This window comes from Varroa destructor, unplaced genomic scaffold (assembly GCF_002443255.2).
Source record: "Varroa destructor unplaced genomic scaffold, Vdes_3.0 BEIS01000006.1, whole genome shotgun sequence".
NCBI classification, from domain to species: Eukaryota; Metazoa; Arthropoda; class Arachnida; order Mesostigmata; family Varroidae; genus Varroa; species Varroa destructor.
Genome location: NW_019211459.1, coordinates 4,200,417 through 4,219,114, shown reverse-complemented (window position 1 = coordinate 4,219,114; position 18,698 = coordinate 4,200,417). Strand labels below are relative to the sequence as shown.

Sequence of the window (18,698 nt, the reverse complement as noted above, 5' to 3'; positions counted from 1 at the left end):
GGCATTAGGAGAAAACGCAACGTTGAAAACGAGAAGTGTGGAAAAGAAGCTCTATGGAATTTAATTTAATATGAAGGAAAAAATCATAGTTTTGAGGCGGCTCAACAATGATTGAGCGTTTGTGAGGTACATAGTGATGCAGTTCTCCGGCCTTATACAACGGACGTAAAACCATACCTTTAAACGTTTTCTGTTGACGAGTTGAATCTACTTTAGCTTAATATTAAGATATGTCATTGAGAAATATTGGTTCTTTGATTCATAGCTTTCTCAAGTAATCCAAAAAGGATTGAGGGTTGCGGAATATTGTAGGAGCGTAACGAGCAAACGGTAGCACAGTGTAATACACAATGATTTAGGTATGATACCGAAATACCTGGGTCGAGGCAATGGAATAAATAAATGTTTTGAACATTGCGTTTGGTACATTTTAAGGACTATTTTAGACTACCGCCTTGTGCGACGAAATCGACTGTGTTTGTAGCCATTTTTGAATTTAGACCATCTTGCCGAGCAGGTCTGTACTTGCTTTGGGCCGGACTGAACGGGTAGCAAGGTCTTGTTAAGTAATACTCGACATGCATAGTTTGTATGAGAAAGACCTAAACAAGCCTTTGGTGTTTACAAGGAAAGGTCGGCCAACGATGCATATGCATTATGGGGTAATCATAAGAGTGACCTAAGCATTCAGACTAATGAAACCCATTCTAGAGGAATGGTGGCTGATGCGTTAAGCACCTAACCTAAAGATCACACTGTATCCGTATAGTTGCGTACAGCAGTATGGATGATCACTACAAAAAAAAAACCCTGTAATAAATTTCCACCTTTTCTACTCAGAAAATATATCTAGGTGAATCAGGCCGGCGCGCACCAAGGCAAAATAAAGATTGTAGGAACTGAGGCTTGCGTCCTCTACATCTAAGCCAATGTCTCTTCTATTGCAAGAATGATTATCGTTTAATATTTGTCATTCAGATAAAAGCCATTATCTACACTGTGGAAATAACTGTATCCGTTACCGTTCTCCACTAACTACTAGAAAAAGTCATACCCATAACGAGATTACATGCGGATGAATATTTCGTAAAGGTTATGTGTTTCTTGCATTTATAAAGTGATCTGCGCTTCCTACAGAACAGGTACCTATCGAGACTAAATGGCAGCCACTACTCAACTTGTGCAGTGACGATACTCATTGTATCCCCGCTTGAATTAAAGATCGTATCAGTCATACGCAAGGTTCTCACATACACTGTTCTGCGATTTCCAGCCCTTACGCGAAACGCCGTTAAGCAGAAGTAACTATTTTTACGATCGCTGATGCCAGACCTAGCTTCATTAACGCTGCTGGACTTTAAAAAAAAAAAATAAAGAAGCCATGATACGCGTATTGAGCTTAATGAATAAAAGCAAACTTTTCTTTTGCCTCAACGTGGATTGCACGTAACACGAAGACTACGTGCAAGAGAGTTGTGTCGATGAGCAGTATTTTGCGGTCTGCAATAGCAGACGCTGGCAAGAGGCAGACGTGCGCAAAGCAGTTATTGATCACGGTAAGGCAGGATCTACTCATACAAGCGACCTTCCGTAGGCTATTTGTCTGCGGAGCAGTACCTGATAGAGGCGGATAGAAGGTTTACAAATAAGAGTAGTGATGACTATGTACGTATTTCTTCACTTTTTTCGGATATATTGTATTGGCTAAAGAAGTTGTGCACAAACTGGCCAGTTTGTGCGTATGTATGCATTACTATGAGTATTTGTGTTTACTTGCTCGCGCCGATGTTTCCCACTGAACCCTAGTTGGCTACATAACGTTTGTGTATGATGCAGTTGGCGGTCGTCTCACAGAGGGTCCAATGCTGAGTCATTGGTGTCGATTTCCTTCGGCGAGCAATTTTAGCTTGAAGAGTGCTAGAATATAAAAGCTGGTACAAAGATTTGTATGATTCTTATATATATACTGCTGTGTTAAGTGTACTACACGCATAGCCCAACTAATGTTCACAAGAGCTTTTTGCTAATTTGTTTAGACCCTTCAAGTTACGACAATCGTCTATCCGCCGTGGTATATCGTCAACGTTGCGTGGCTGTGCCGTCCTTCTGCCACTTTGATAAAATGATTTGCGTGTTTCTTTCAAATACGACTTCGTGCTTGCAAATTGTGTAGTTTAATTGTAATGCAATGTGTGAAATGACGAGTATTCATGTGTCATCGGGAAAAAAAATATGGCGATCTGCGTCGTGGGGTAGTTAGTTATCGGTTGGATGATTTATCATTAGAGCAAAAGCTGATATAAAATTATTCATTCTACTTCTGGAAGCATTTAAAGAAGACGAGAAAGAAGCTGATTCAGTTTGTGTAGTGGTAGCTGTTTTCTTCACGTCGGTTTCAGGTTGTTTGTAGCTTAGAGAAACGTGCATTTTTTGACTCTTTCGCTATTCCAGCAGAAGTCCGGAAGAGCAGAATAGTCCCGGCTATGCGCGGTTCGTTAACGGTCTCCTGGACCAGATCGGCGATCACAATGATGGACAAACAAAGTCTTCTTTCGGGCACGATAGCGACAACGTCCCTTCAGATACTGAATATCCTGAAGACGACGCGTTGAACGACATCACCTTTGATAATATGCAAGTAAATTTTGGTTACAACGATATGGTGGAAGAAACTTTGGCTATGTCGAACAGGGCTCCAATTCAAAAGATCGAAACTGAGAAAACAAATTGCTGCGAGCCTCAGGGTCAGTCTCAATGGAACGGACAGCTAGCGCATCAATCTAACTGTCACCAGAAAGCAAAAATACTGGAAACTGACCGTTGCCCAACAAAGATTCATGAAGAGCTTGACCAGACCCAGTTGGATATAATCAAGACCAAATTGGCTTCTAATCGTATACAGCACATGTCGGACAAGTTTTCTAATGGCAACCATAGCTCAAAATCATTATCAGAGTCTGAACACGATTTGGACCATTTGATTGGCATACGCATCGTTGTTCCAATTGGCCACTGCTCTAACGTCGACCACAGAAATGAATTTATTCAAAATCTTTTTCAAAAAGTCCAGCTATTAGATCATCCATGGCAAAGAAAGGTCGTCCTTGGTAAGCTACCTGGTGAGTAATCCAACTATAGATAGTATTGCCTAGTCGTAGATCGTATTAGGATTGTCAAATCTTGCCCACTAAACAAAATACTATTGTTTGTATATCTAATATGCGTTTAGATTAGTACTGATCAGGTAAATTTAAAAATCTTTGAATAAAATTGGTGAAGACTTTACAGATTACCTCACTCGTGCACATAACTATAGTAGCTTACGTATTTTTGTGCTTTTCCTATAGACGATGTGTTTCTGTTCAACCTAACCGTTGAGGAAGCCACCATCATCCGATACTACATTCATAAGAGCTATCCACCCTTGCCAAAGCCACAAAATAGCACAGAGAAGCACGAAGAACGTGTGACCCAACTCGATGCCAGTTGTTTATTAAGCTTGAAGTATAGATCGTTTGTTACCGATGAAATTCTCCAAGCTATTGCCACCCATTGTCAAGGAACAGATAAAATGGAGATTTCATACGTAGTAAGTAAATAGGCAGCTTCTTCTACACCGTACGTATCAAGTCTGTATCGTCAATCAACGCTGTGAGCATTCCTGTAATCTATTCCTTTGATCACCTTTGTATAACTAGCTACTGAAGAAAGTATATGGTTAATTACAGATTTAGTTCATCGCGTAATTAAGAGTGGTTTATGGTAACGTAAGTGTCAAGAAGCCTAAAATCTTTTCGTATCGGAAAATTTACCGAAGACTAATACGCATGATTGTGTAAACTGCATAATTATGTTTTTTTTTCTGAAAATGGATCATCATTTATTTATCATCTAACATATAATTCTGCAATTACGTACCTGCGTTATTGTGTTCCAAACAGGAGCTGCGCAACAAAATGCAATTTCCCCTGACGATTGATCTTCCTATTGACTATAATCGCCTCATTGAGGTCAATCGGGCAGGCTTTTATGGTTTATTGGTTAAACGCGAAAAGGTGGCACCCCCAAACGAACTCGTTATCAAGCAAAACTATATAATGGTAACCGTCAGGTAAGGACGATTGTAGTGCGTTTTAAAGGGAGTGCTGGCTTGAAGTTATCTGAAATCGTTGACAAATAAACAATGGGACCAATTATTCATTTATTAACGTGTGCCTTCGAACACAATCATAACACACGCTTTAGTTGCGACTACACGTTCAGACACAAACAAATCGATCCGCAGGCTGATTCTAACGCGCATCTTTCCTACTGTATAATGACCTACGAAGCCTTCGGCGACTGGCTCCAATCGTACACGGCTTCCTGAATGCTGTGCAGAACTCTTACAACGGACGTAAATCCAAACTGACCGTTCCGCCCGTCGGTAAGAATTCAACATTAAAAATGGCTTTTCTGATTTCGAACAAAAGTTGGATGCTTACTCTCTAAAGAATTACGGGTGTGTAGCCAATACTATAGTTCAACCTCTAATAGCGTAATCTTTAGATCTTTTTCAAATATTATATCTTCTTGCTTGTTCTTGTTTATTTAACCTTGCGTTCGAGTGTTTAACATGTTATCATGTCGTATACGAATACTTTTTTTTAACAACCCTATCCTGCGTAGAACAGTCGCGCCCTACTACTATGTTATGTATTGTAGCAGTGTAGCATATGAAAATGTTATTTAAGCAAAATAATACGTCTACCAGATTCAACAAATAACGTATCAGTAGATTTTAATATATTCCTTCGTTTAGATATTTCCTTTTTCATAGTAGATATTTCTTTTTCTATAATTAACAATGATGTTGCGGTACTCTGAGTTTGTTTATCATCAATTTGCAGTTTTTATCCTTTTTTTTTACCATCGTCAGCTATAATCTATATAGTCTGGCAGAGAATTTGTAGCCAGCTAGCAAATTACGCCGACAATGCAAGTCGTCATTGTGCCGTAGTTTTACTCGCATACGAGATGTGATGTCTTTCCTACCGTACTAGAGAGCTATACTGCCTCTAGTGGAGTTGTTGTCAGTCACTGGGTTGCAACCATGGTCTCTGCATAGTTACGAACTGGTACCAATTACGTTTCGGATGTTTGTATCATTAGGGGACAGGAAACATGTCGCAATTTATCTAAACGACAAATTTCTCAAGGATATACTTAGTCTTATCGATAAAACGTACCCCCTACGTGAAAACCGTTGTGCTGCCATGCGAAGCATTAGTGCAAAGGTCACCGGAGAGGGACAAGCGAAACCGCTTGAGCATCTTGTAGCCTGCATCCCTGGTATTGAGGTGCGTCCATTAAATATGACCGAATAGACAATAGCAAAATTTCATCACGTTTATTAGTCTTGGTATAAAGTATCAAGCATTAGTCAATAAATTATGTCAAGGTTGATGCCTCCACCTTTTTTCGTTGAGGCTCAAGTGGAGTTCAGAAAGGCTAGACGTACACTAGAAAGCACAAAGCAAGATTTACGTTGTTTTTTAGTCACTATATGGTGGTAAATAGCAACTGTTACTAGTAGGCATAACTGCCCTGAAATACTAAATGTATATATACATATTTGGTTGTTTAGGTGGTTTGGTTGGCTGAAGGAAAATGTATTCGTAAATTAGAGCTAAGCAAACTAGAAGAAGATACTGAAAAAAAGAGTACATTCGAAAGAGAAAAACATCAAACTGATAACAACACGGCACAGGAGATCACCAAGACCCTGACCGCCATTCTTAAGGTATGGATATATGGCATAAATGGAAACATAACGCACACTCTCGTGTGCAGTAAGTTCTTGTTTATAAAGATTGCATTAATTCCCTTTCCATAGCAGCTCCTCTGCCGCATATTATTATGCTCTGCAATTGACTCAACAACTTCTTCCATAAGCTATGTTCTTACTTGGCTGTGCACGTTTGAAGGACCCAAAAAATCAGTACATGAGGTTCGCCGACCTCAAGAAGGAGTATCTAGCGAAGAAGGACCCAAAGCTCGAGATACCTAGCTCTACGTTTTTGAAGGAGTTCGTCAAGAAACACGTAAAGCACTTCCAGGTGGGTGCAGCTATTATATGTAATTCATTGATGTTTAAAAATCGAGTAATATGTCTGTTCGGAGGCTTTAATCCTTACTAGTTTTTGTACTCACTCATTCAAATGGTAAGCAAAGAAATTTTGAGCGATTAAACGATGTTATCGTTACGCTAACGCTGGGTTGAAGGTACACGTATGGGGACAAAATTGCGAGAATGAACTTATTTTTATTTATGAACTTTCAATATAAATACAAACAAAAAATGCAAATTTAAAAGAGTGTATATTTCGCGATGAAGGCATATCTTATTCATACCATCAACGCCAAGATCAATGTCAAGATACTCTCGCGTTGCCCGTGATTCGTAGTTCTTCTGTGAGTGTAACGTCAATCACTTGTTTCTTCTGAGGTCTCGTTCCGTCCTGTCGAAAGGTTCAACGCGACACTGTTTTTGCTTGTAGAGGAAGGCCGTTATAACTTTTCTAACCACTTAGTTTGTTGTCCTGTTGTATGAAGACCCCTTTGCCTTTTCTCTATGGGTCGGTTCGGTAACTTCTCTTGCTTCCGCTACATCTTGATTCCTTTTGGCAGCTAGTTTCTCTCATAAGGGTTTCTTTATAGTACGCGTAGTTACCATGTAAATTCGATGGACACTATTGAACCGCAAGGATATCCGCTCCCTGACTCTTCTCAGTCAAAGCATCGACGTAATAGTTCTATGTAGAACTTGAATCGACGCACCGTTCAACGTACCGGGTTTTTCTACAGTACACTCACCAGTGAGCAGACCAGACGACAGAGAAAGGCCTGCTCAGGATATGCTAAGTCCAACATATGTCAACAGGTAGAGACGTTGACACGATGTTAACAGCGCCTTGCTTAATGGATTGCAAATAATCGTAGCAGGTAACTTCAACTTAAGATTAGATAAACCAAAAGACGCTTCGTTTTAATATGGGCGTCTTTCCGATACCATATAGCTGTTATCTACTTTAACATAACAGAAACAAACATTTTAATACATTTTTTCAAATGCGATTTGTTACACAACATTATTACAATTGTCCTTCTGACTCACACGCAATATCTGCTTCACCTAATTGAAGTTCTAGCAAAGGTAAGCTGAACAACACAGTTTTAGCCATTCTTACATGGACAAAAGATTCTAATCCCGTTTTAATACCTGCCGAAGTAAACAACGCAGGGTATATTCTAGCAAAACTGAACCTGAACTATATATGGTGAATCGTTTGGCGCCTACAAGGTTGCCTTCGATTAAGTCGGCTTCATGTCTTTTTTAATTTTAGGTAGGCAATTATCTTGTTGTACATATTCGAATGTTTAACGTAGTTGGTTTTCCTTTAAGCTTATATAATGTTCCTTGCTCTTATGTTAAAAGAAATCGACGTTTTTTGCTACAAGCTATACAGTGCGATATCCGGACTGTGTGCCAAGCGTGGCAAAGCGTCCCATAGAAAATCGATTAACGCTCGCAGGGTCATCAAAGCGGTACGCGAGATAGCGTTATTGTCTAACAGTATCACTTTGCGTCGCCCTTCGCGAATTTAAGGCTTTTTTCGACCGATCTCGTGGCTCAGGCGCACGAGTTGATTTGCGTAACGGTCTCCCGGGGTTCGTTCCTGGAGTTCAAGTAGCCCATAGCATAACATTCCCTTCTCATTTCACCATATGCAAAGCTGCAGCCTTCAACCATGCATATTTCTTCGTTGCGTCGAACTAGAAGAATCTAACCATTCTGATTTGCATTTAGCAAAGTCGTTCTTTCATCATACTTTCGTCGCCATTGTCCCAATATAAATTGTTCAGAACTGCTACGTAGCTACCGAGCAGATTGCTCAGACAAAGAGGATCTATGAAGAATCAAACCTTTCCGAGATTACTTAGAAACGACTGCTTACGAAAGAATTTTTAATCAATCGACAAATTTTCACGCCCAGTCTTCTCTAGAATAGATTGATTCATTTATATTCATTACAGATAATTGGCAGGGAAGGCAATGAACTCGTTATGCTCAGCCACCGCGCCCAAATTAAAAGGATCTCTAACGATGTCAGCCGCCTTCTTCGGGCGCGCAATCCAAAATGCATCAATGCTGCCGAACTGCCTGGAGAGCTCGTTGAGCTTTGGTTACATAGCAGAGACTCAGAAGAACTCGACGTGTCGCGATTTGGTGTGTGTTACCTCGATGATCTGCTGGTAACCCTCCCACAACACTGGGGCATCTATTGTAGTGAGTACATCTCAAACGAGACGGGAGCTTTGGTCGTGCGACAGTATGGTGATGGTATGGAAGATGTTCCAAACTTTATTAAGTTGGAATACCCCACAGGTCCGATAGGGTTGCGAGATAATCTCAGTGACTTCTTAGCGAGTGAGAAATACAATGATTTCAAAGGATACAGCATAGTACATGCCTGGATACCAATTAGTCATCGTTCCGATTACAAGCTCAAGCTGATAGCGCTCTTAAGACAACAGGTGAGTTGCGTGTACTGCACAATTTATAGTATATTTCGGGGGTCTTTGGAGACACGTCGTTCTTTTGAACGAGGGGTTACTGGCTATGTGATTAAACACTGCTAAGCTCTCCACAATACCGATTGTAAGGGCTGAAATTTAGCAAAGTTCAAACTACTAAATTTAGCTAATTATAATTTGGGGGTAATAATATTTTTGCATTTCATTGGATGTTATTTGTTCCATAACAAAGCGGTTTATTTCTCTACCCTAATTTCGAAAATTCCAAAATCAAGACAAAATACGCCTTGAAATAGTTCTGTGAACGACTAAATTGAATCATATTACTTAACGACTGTAGGTACCGCCAGTTGAGGCGGAGCCGTATGGATGACTGTTTTTTTCGGGAATGCTCGAAATAGAACGCCAAAGATCGCAAATATGACAAAAAAAATGAGAGAAAAACTTTCTGCAACAATGATCGCTGTCACTAGCAATTAACCTACCAGCTCGAGAGTCTTGTAAACCCACCCCAAGTGTAAGCCAGAAATACGTTTACTTGATCATTCCACCGAAAAGGATGCCTTCATCCCGCGCTCAACTTTTTTTGATGGCTCGTAGATTGATGGTAATGCGTGTCTGACATGACCAACCTAAGCCATAAGTGTACCCCGCGACTTGACACTCCGTTCAAAATCGAACTTCGGTGGTAGCTTGCAAGACATATTGGGCTACTGACGTGAAAGGCGCAAAAAAACAGGCCCATCCGGGTCGCAGCGCCTAGTGCTCTATAACTGCTATTTCTATGCTAAATAATTGGTATTTCTAAAACTCGCCTCCGCTAGCGAAGCTACCCCTTTTTCCAGCTCAAATATACCTGACGACTGATCAGTCGGATTAAGGGCAATTTTGGCAGTTTCTTCGGTTCAGGGTTCGAATATGCGCCTAAGGCTTCGCCTGTCGTAGTACTTACCGTGAAGGCGACCACCAGGAACATCGCGGAGACAAACGAGCCGCGTGCTTTCAATAAAACATGTCCCTTCTATTAGCCCGTTTGCTTGCGAGTGTCCCACGGCGGTTCTTGTCTGTCCTACAACTTGTTCTAACAACGACTATCAGTCTGCGGCGTGCCATCTTTATTTACTCAGCAAAAGAGTTCAGTCTCTTCGGCGTAATGCAGACTTTCTATGAAACGGCGGATTAAGTTGTCTATGTTCTTAGCAAAAATATAGTAATTAGCAGGTACTACCGCCAGCGAGTAAAAATTAACCGGCCGGCAGTAGAAGGACACCGTTCGATCTGTCACCCCTAAAGGCAAAGAAGGCCCAGCCCAGCTCATGTCGTGTTGTGAAATCGTGTGAAAGTGTGTGAGCTACAAGTACATATCCTAGCTCTTGGCACAAAAGTTGTAACAAAAATTCCCCAAAAGCAATAGAAACTTAGAAACGAACGCTTAACGGCCGCGCCATGCAGGATTTCCCTGACGGATATCAAGCAACCAATGTAGAATATTTGATTCCATATTCAGGTAACAACCTTTGTGAAGGCAACAATGACCAGACACATGCGCGGTGTGATAACAGAAACACTTGAGCCAGGGAAACCGGAGATGGAATTTCTACAGTTCTTTTCAAACTACTGAACCATACAGGGAGACCACCTAGGCTTTCTTTTCTTTTTACTGTTCAGGGACCTACTCAAGAGGATTTGTAAGACTAGGAACCTCGTGAAAGTGTTTTTATTTGCAGACGACTTGTCTATGAGAATATTAAGTTCCGGATACAGTAAGGCCTTTCAAAACTGCCTACAGCCACCACGGAGCTTTTTACAAGGATGAAAGCGGTGAGGTTCAGACGTAAAGGCAGGCTAGCACTTTAAGATACCTTAGTCAAATCGGACATGCCTCTGTAATACAGACTCAAGTTTCCCAAAAGCCGTAAGTACCACACAATTGCCGTAGCTTCACATCGGATATAGATAAGAAATGCAAGAAGACACTGGGTGCAGCGGCTTTCATAAGAAATCCACGACGCCTACCTATTTTATCTATATCTCTTCGTTTCTTGAGGTTACTTCAGCAGTCACATGCGACATCGACGTAATATGGCAGAATTTGACTGTAAATCCATCAACAGTGCCTTTCTTGTAAAAGTCTTACCGTTCACGATGAAATCGGCTTGAGTACGTCGTTGCTGACGCATCACTCCTCGCCGAACAATTCAAAATCCATTTTAACCATCTGCGTACTCTTGTTTTCACGAGAAATTTCGTTAACTGGGAAAAGAAATTGGCGGAAATTAATGTCGATTTCCTCAGCACTAGAATGATGAGGGATGTTACGTGGAAAAAACTGGATTGTCCAAACTCATATCATCACGTGATTTACGGTACATGGCTCTCGTCATGTATTGTCTACATCGGGCTTACATGAACCCATTGAGAGCTACATCTGCAAACCTGTGATACGAATCATACGGCACGATGCCCCTACCCTCTAAAAGAACCTTGCTTGGTGACGGTATTAGTTTACGATATTGTAAGACTGTTTGTGTATTACAAATTCCATACAATCTACTACCATCATGAGCAAGTTTATAAATACGTTTTTGGCTGTTATATATATTTTTGTAGGTCGTCAAGACCTATCTAATAAATATTGTTTAAGTTAATGTTATATATTACCGACCGAAGCCGGAAATACAGTTATTCTATAATACATTTATATATATATATATATATGTGGCTAGTGTCCTTTTCGGTATTGATTTGACCTATTCGTTAATGCCATGCCATATCAACCCAATCTATTGTTCCGGTAAACAGCAATGGTTACACTTAACATATCCAGTTGTCCCATTGAGGCGTTACAATAATTTTATTACCTGGCTGTAGTAATTTTACCAGACTTTTTTAATGGGAAAAAAATGCTGACCGGTACCACGCTCTATTTACCATGTTACAGAAAGTCTATGTCCTTAATTTAGGCAACAGATAGGGCTGGATCCTGGATTTATTACATACTCTTTCGTTAAATTTAGCTAATTTCATAGTCTTGAAGTATTGGAACCTGGTCGGCAATTGTTGAAAATTTTCGAAAAATGATATACTGTAACATTGTCTGTTTTTCGAACGTTACAATAACGTTGAAATCGAACTTTGAAAACGACGTTCGCCGTTTTACGTTTTCGTAGTTGAGAGGTAAAATGGTACTTACATAAAAATACGCCCACTTCTTACAGCATACGACCTTACACAACCTACTAAGGTAGCAGGATTTGTGCCATTTCAAATCTTACTTCGTATTACCTAGCAAGACTTTGTAGAGGTTTACCACGGCCTTTAATCTATCTAGCCCTCATCTAATAACCACAAGAACGTTTCCCCGCCTGTTTTGTCAAATAACTGGTTTACTCGAATAAAGTCTGTAGTGTCCCATGCAGAGAAGCTCTTGAAATGAACTTTGATAGCTGTTTTGGACAAACGAGAGCGGGAGAAGTCGACGCAAGTGCATCTAGCCATAAATATTATTGTCCGCGAGAGGTAAAGCCGGCCCAAAATTACTTTACCTTTATTTATTTTCACCATGTTGCTTGCCTACATTTCATCTCTATAAAGGCAGGGCCAGAATTCAGTTTTCTAACAAGTACAAAGGTTCTCCAATATTTCTTTATTTTCTATCGAAAAAGAAAAAAAAAAACGCCAGACTTACGTTAAATGCTTGCGTTTATTTTTTATCGCAGATATTGAACATGTGTCGAGGGGACCCAACAGCTGCTGATCTGAAGTCGCGTGTCGAAAATCTCGCAATACACTACAGTAATCATCAACAGAAACAACAGCACAATCAGCAGTATCGTCGTCAGCAAAATTTTCAGCATCAGAACCAACTTACCCCTCAGACCTCTCTATTGAAACGATACGAAAATGCCTGTTTGCGGTGTAATAGACAGGCAGTGGATTCGGTCAAACAGATCTTATTCAGTGCTTCGCCAGCTAAGCCCGCCACAACCGGTAAGGCGATACACAGCAACAAAAGTTGTTCCGACAGAAAGACCGATGGAAAACACCATATGCCATGTAATTTTGAGCTGGATTTTAAGGAATTTATCCCTACCTTCCATCACGTGTTCAACTGCCAGGCTATCGTCAGCGACTACGGGACCCTCAACCTCTTTGAGGTATCTTAACGATATCAGCTATACGCATGTCGATCGAATGCTAGCGAATTGAACTATACGTGAGCAGACGACTCTCTATACGAAACAATACGCTATCCAATATCTGTTATGCAGAAATTATGACAATGGGTCTTTGAGAAATTATGCTCAGTCCAGTGAAACATCTTGTTACACTTAGGAATCTTGCCTATTTGTCTAGTCGCAACAAGATAAACCGATAGATCTGCCTTCCTGACGATTTATAGCGACAAACTGTTTTGGTTTCCTCTGTGTCTGTCGCCTGCGCTCTTAATTGTGTTGGGGATCGTTACTTGCCTGGCTTGTACTCTATCCAGCTGTTTGACCTTATGGGAGACACGGTTTTACTGACGCACTTTGACGCAGCCGACGCAAAAATCAAACTGACCGCCGAAGCGCGACGAGACGTTTTGGAGCGGCGGCTGATCCACATTCTGCGCAGGAGCCAATATCATCAGCTTTCGTTCAAGGACCTCACTGAGCAGTAAGTTATCGATCGAATAACTTGAGCGGCTGGTGTCCGTCGGTCGCATAGCTTTGCATACGGATCTGGCACGCGCGATATGCATCTCGTCCTCAGCTCCGTTTGAGACACCCAGCTGATAGTTGGGGTCGTTTGTATGTCTACACTTGCTTTATATAAGTAGCTTATCTAATAAATTGCACCAGCTTGTGCCTCGTTATTTAGTATTGCGGTCGATCGTTTGTAAGTAAATGTTTAAACACTTTCTTTACACTTCGTGTGTCTCTCGGGAGAAACAGATACAAAAATGATCCGACGATGAGTCCGTTTTACGACGAGTGCGAAATCTGGCATGCTGTGTGTCACTCGAATCTCATCGTCATTAAAACAATTGATGGCAAGTGCTTCACTAAATTGAAGCCAAGGTTCAGTCTCAAAGAAGCTATGAGAAACTGCGCGGATGTAGCAAATCTACTTAGCATCTTTATGACAAGCTTTACGCCGGTAAGTACAACTTTTCGGTAAATATATAGTAAATAGTATCTAACAATGATATCATATGATGCTGTTGTACACCCAACTTCGAACTTAGATCACCAGCTTTGTGATTGAGATTCCTATCCTAGTCAATATTAGGACACAACCTCTAGGATGGACGTTATTCGCATTAAGTACCTTGTTGTCGATGAATGTTGTTTTTAGTTGACGTTTGACCAGCTGCAGAGGAAGTTCCAATCGAAGTTCGGTTGCCATATGCCACTGTTTGCATTTATGGTACTAGAGGAGATGGGCGCTATCCGAAAAACGCGGGTGCATAACGTTTCGGCCGCCAAGACCGCATTTGATTTGCAGGATATCTGTCGCACCGTGCGAAACCTCATCTACCAGATGACCGATAAGCCATACGAGAAATACTATGTTCCTGATGAGAGCACGGATACTATTCACGTAAAGCCTTTGGAGCGTCAAGAACTGTCCATTCATAAACTGCTTGAACACTCAGGCGACTGTATGTGCCCCGAATTCGATGTCAAACAATTGATGAATGATTTCGATGAGTTCTTTCATGAGCATAATCAAACCGAGTATACCCTTAAACCTCATATTATTGCTGGTGTGCCAACACGAGAAGACATGGAAAATAAAAAAAAGAATCAAAAAAAGTGTCACTCTGCACATGCATCTCAAACGACCCCACGCGGTCGTGCAGACACCAAATAGGCCACAAAGTGTCGCGTCGTGCGAATCGTACGGGGTAGAATGTCGTGGAGATGCACATGTTCCGAAACGGTCTTCGGCAGGGGTCTATGCAGTGCCGCATAGAGGTGCTTGAAGCGGGCGTCACGTTTTTCGCTATCTGGTCGACGTTCCGGAACGAGAAAATAAATGCGTTTCTAACTTCTCGTTAGTTCCACTTCGACACAGATATTCTCCTACACTGTAATTCTACCTTAAAAGTATATTACTTTAACACAATGCGTTTGGTACACACGTGATTTAACTACACCTGCCATCTGAATTGCGTTGCGGTGTGCAAAAAGCTTCGTCAGTTCGTACTCGTTTGTAATCTAGGCAAATCCTAGAAGTAAAAATTCCATTTTACTGTAGTTTGCTCTGTCGAACGAATGTAGCCGCTGTGTAGTCTTCGCGGATGCTTTATTTAACGTTGTCCAGAGTATAACTTAGAGGGGAACGAAGGTCGCTTTGCCAAAATGCCTGTTTACCTTAGCCTTCGGTTTAAAGGTCGACACCTCTATGGATCGTAGTAAACAAGCGGAAAAACAGTGGTGTTGCTTCTTGCCAGTAGTAAACGTACTGTTTAGCTTCTTAAATGTGTCTCATCGGCAGTTTATCGAAATGATAGATCAAATTTTCCAGTCTGCCATAGTTTCATGGCCAAACGGACAACAAAACTTTATTTTGTTCCTAGGTCGCTACTAGAGGACTAATTGTAATGGAACGTTTCTTTTTTTGTAACTAGAACTTTTAACTATTTCAACCATCTATGTATGGGATGTGCCAACAGCACATATATATATATATATATAGAGAGAGAGTGTGTGGCTGATCTGATTGTGGCAAAATCAAAATTACCATTGACATACTGATCGTTTAACTTGATTTATACGAGTAACATCTTAAAGAAATCAAAGCTAACATGTGATTCTGTTTTAACTTTAACTGTTTCAACAAGCGTATCGAATTGAGGCATAGGTTAATTGACCTTTACGTGTATCTTGCACAAAACGACATGGGCAGTCCTTAATTCAGAAGGACGAGAGAAAAAGCTGATACAGCTTGGGAATGGACGTCATATATATACATTTCATGGTGTGTTAATAATAGATTTTAATATGGCCAAGCTTACTTGATGCGCTTTTAACGCTAGCGGCAGCGATGGCCCCCAGAGGCCAAAGTTATAGACGAATTACTATATTACTGATACCAACAATAACGTGCACACGTACAAATGTATTGATTTGATATGCTTCACTAGACAGACTATGGTTAATCGGTAAACTCATTTTACAGATAACAATAAAAGACATATTTAGAAAATCATATTTACTAGGAGTTTATTTTGGTAATGAGTAGTTAGGAGAACGGTGGCTTTGTTGACGGTCAAAATCAAAAAGCCAGAGATTATAGCTAATAGAAACAGTGACTAAGCGCCCTCGCGAAAAGGGTAATGTACAGTATACACGGTTATCGACAGTCGACTAGGTGACCGCTATTTCAGCTTAATGAAATTAACATAGGACTCATACACCCAGGTCAGGTTGATTTTCTCCCCTTCTGAAGCATACCCCCCCCCCCCCAACTTCTCTAGAGCAGAAGTAATTTTCTATAATCTTCTCTAATTTTGGACCTTTGCAAAGTCGATGACTATCGCTAATGGAATTATAATGTATGTACCACTATACGAACATGCTTCTGACCAATCAGCTAGCTTCAGCCTATTTTTAGTACAAAAAGAACGTGAATTGAATAAAGGAGCTTAGTAAACGTATCTCAAATGATGAGAGAAGAGGTAAGTTTGTAGAGCCTTCAGCCTTATAGTCGGATCTTTTCTTGGAATCAATTAGATCAATCAAAGTCAAAACCTCTTCGTTTCGGTTCGACCAAAGAGCGTTAGCCACAGTTTCTAGTACGTAGATTTATTCACGCTAGTTAAACGACTCGTATTTACTATACTTACATGAGATTTGAGGTAAAAATAAAGTGGTAATACTTATTATCTTACACAAATGCTTCTTCTTTGCTTCTCCTACTACTACTACTGCTGCCCAAAAACACAGGCACTTGATTAGCCCAAGATAGGTAGACATGTAATAATAATATAATGTTACAATACAATGTTTCTGGCCCATAGTGATGCGGTGATCCAAGCCGATAGTAGGAAAAATCGATTTTTTTTATAAGCTCTATATAATCTCCCATTAAAATAAAACGAATATTTACCTAAGCATTTAACAAATGATGCTTCTCACTCGAAATCGCCCATGCTATTTAATCAAATAAACAACTAGCTGATTTCTTCTTTAGCTCTGCGTCTAATACCCAAAAAAAATACCTAGGCTAAAATGTCCGGCGCCTGATTTAGTCCGATAGCCGCGATGAGCTGCCGACCTCAAGCCCTAAAATATCTATACTGACAATAAATCAGATTATAAAAATCGAATTAAAATTGTATATAATATAGCTATTATTCTAGGAGTATATTCTAGGGACCATGTGTAAATAATGTTGGCAAACTTATTTCGATGTACAGTATAGTTCAAAGAATTCGGTAACTTCTGAAACACTTGTTTGTAATAAGTTTACATGAAGACTATTCAGCTTGGTACCATCTGAAAACGTCGTGGACGGGATACAGCATACGAGCAAAATGTGTCACTTTTACAGACTCAGGATTCTAGTAATGCGAGAGCCACAAATACGTACAGAAGCAACGTTCTCAGTAAAACATAGAAATTTCTGTGCGTATATTTCGATTTTAAAGGTGACTTAACGAGTTAAATTTACGGACTCTTTTTCAGGCTACAATGGATAAAAGAAAAGGCATCGTGTTATTCTTTCATTAAATTGTAGGCCGGTCGAGGTCTGATTGTTTCTAGACCTCGCGACTTTAGCTGGATCCATAAGCGGCCGTTCCTCATAACGTTCTATTGCGCATCAAGTACACTGATAAATACGCACAAAATGATTTTGCAGACGACTGTATGAATTTTCTACGTCGTCTTTAAGGCGCTAGCACCTAAATCTGCGCGCGATTGCGAGCGCACCAAGTCATACGCACAATGTGAACTTCCATCAGATTCCACTTTTTGCTATAATATTATTCATTGACTTTGCGCCTTATGTTGTCCTTGTCGGCGGACACTCGCTCTGGCACATACGACCCTCAAGAGGATTCTTCGATGGGCCTAACGAGCGGACCTGTGTTGACGTAAAACACGCTTTCCGATTTGTCTTGGTTTCTACACTTAGTTTGCTTTTTGTTGTTACAAACACCGAACAATTTCGACAGCTTTAAACCACTGCAATTGAAAACACTATCAGGCGATGTGTTTCGAGATAGTGTTTCATTGGCCTCTATCACAGAGCATTCGAAACTCCTACTATTGTCAGATATTAAGCTAGCTTCATGCTGTTGTGCTTCAGCTGACTTCGCAATAACAGGAGGTTTCCTCCCAGTTTTTGGGAAGAATATTGGCTTCAGACTGAAGTGGGCCGTTTGCTTGCTGGCAGCATTCGACATTGGGGATAGGTGTTTAGTACACCTAGTGTCTAGGATCTCCAGCTTCGGCGCAAAGATTGAAATATCGGACTCATCGATTAAGCTGTCTCCATCAGATTCGTAACAATTTGCGGAAGTGGAAGCGCAATCGCTGCTTTTATGAACATTTCCACCGTTCATTCCGAATCTAGATTGATATGTTTGCCAGCTGACTCTCACATTTGTTTGCTTCGAATCTCCAGCACGCTCCATCGTTGAATCCACTCGGCTATTTGAAGGTCTCGTATAATCATCAAACATGGGTCTTGATGACCGTGCTGGTTCCATTGTTCGAATCGGTAGTCAAAAGTACGGGTACCGCGCGAGTGGTCAACTAGAACCGACGCTCATAGAGCACGACGTTATCTCGAAAAGGTTACGAAGAAGGAATCCCGCTGTTTCTAGCTTTTGTGGTTCTAGCATTTGCGGTTATTCGGAGGCTGTCAAACGATAGTATAAAAGAAACGTACCGGATGCGAATAGGAAAGGATTAAATGACGTACGTTAGCTTGTCTCTCAGTTTGTCGTTGAGCCCAACTCCAGTGTCTTCCATTAACAATCGGACATTACGTTAGCCTGACAATCAGGAGATCGTCGTCTGTCAATATTTATCATTGTGCCTAAGAAAATAACTTGTAAAATAGTGCTATCTAGTTAATTTGCCATTAAACAGCCAATGACGACGAGCGCATTGTATGAATAT

General features: G+C 40.7%; 1 protein-coding gene and 1 long non-coding RNA gene across 6 annotated transcripts; one reads left to right on the top strand and one right to left on the bottom strand.

Annotated features, from left to right (window-relative positions):
• Window positions 1–1,470: 1,470 nt before the first annotated feature.
• LOC111252616 (uncharacterized) lies at window positions 1,471–15,779 on the top strand. Of its 5 annotated transcripts, none has more exons than XM_086992592.1 (13): window positions 1,471–1,556; window positions 2,452–3,119; window positions 3,348–3,589; window positions 3,942–4,111; window positions 4,332–4,426; window positions 5,152–5,339; window positions 5,627–5,782; window positions 5,967–6,098; window positions 8,077–8,577; window positions 12,297–12,734; window positions 13,070–13,236; window positions 13,515–13,719; window positions 13,918–15,779. In XM_086992592.1, exons 2-13 carry the CDS (start codon window positions 2,633–2,635, stop codon window positions 14,434–14,436), a joined length of 3,300 nt encoding a protein of 1,099 aa, XP_086848718.1. In that variant the 5' UTR covers window positions 1,471–1,556; window positions 2,452–2,632; the 3' UTR covers window positions 14,437–15,779. The 5 variants fall into 5 exon arrangements, with proteins under 5 accessions (XP_086848718.1, XP_022666547.1, XP_022666546.1 ...); XM_022810812.2 differs by having other exon boundaries at window positions 1,531–1,665; window positions 2,455–3,119; XM_022810811.2 differs by having other exon boundaries at window positions 1,532–1,665.
• LOC111252618 (uncharacterized) lies at window positions 4,020–12,389 on the bottom strand. Its single transcript, XR_002674292.2, has 3 exons — window positions 12,266–12,389; window positions 10,715–10,830; window positions 4,020–4,160 (listed from the first exon to the last, which is right to left on the bottom strand). It is a non-coding gene; the product is annotated as an uncharacterized LOC111252618 (long non-coding RNA).
• Window positions 15,780–18,698: the final 2,919 nt, after the last annotated feature.

Bases quoted from the DNA above. Each gene is read 5' to 3' on its own strand.
- LOC111252616 (XM_022810811.2), top strand. The intron at 8,578-12,296 runs GTGAGTTGCGTG...TTTTTATCGCAG, and splicing joins TAGCGCTCTTAAGACAACAG to ATATTGAACATGTGTCGAGG. The intron at 13,720-13,917 runs GTAAGTACAACT...TGTTGTTTTTAG, and splicing joins TTATGACAAGCTTTACGCCG to TTGACGTTTGACCAGCTGCA.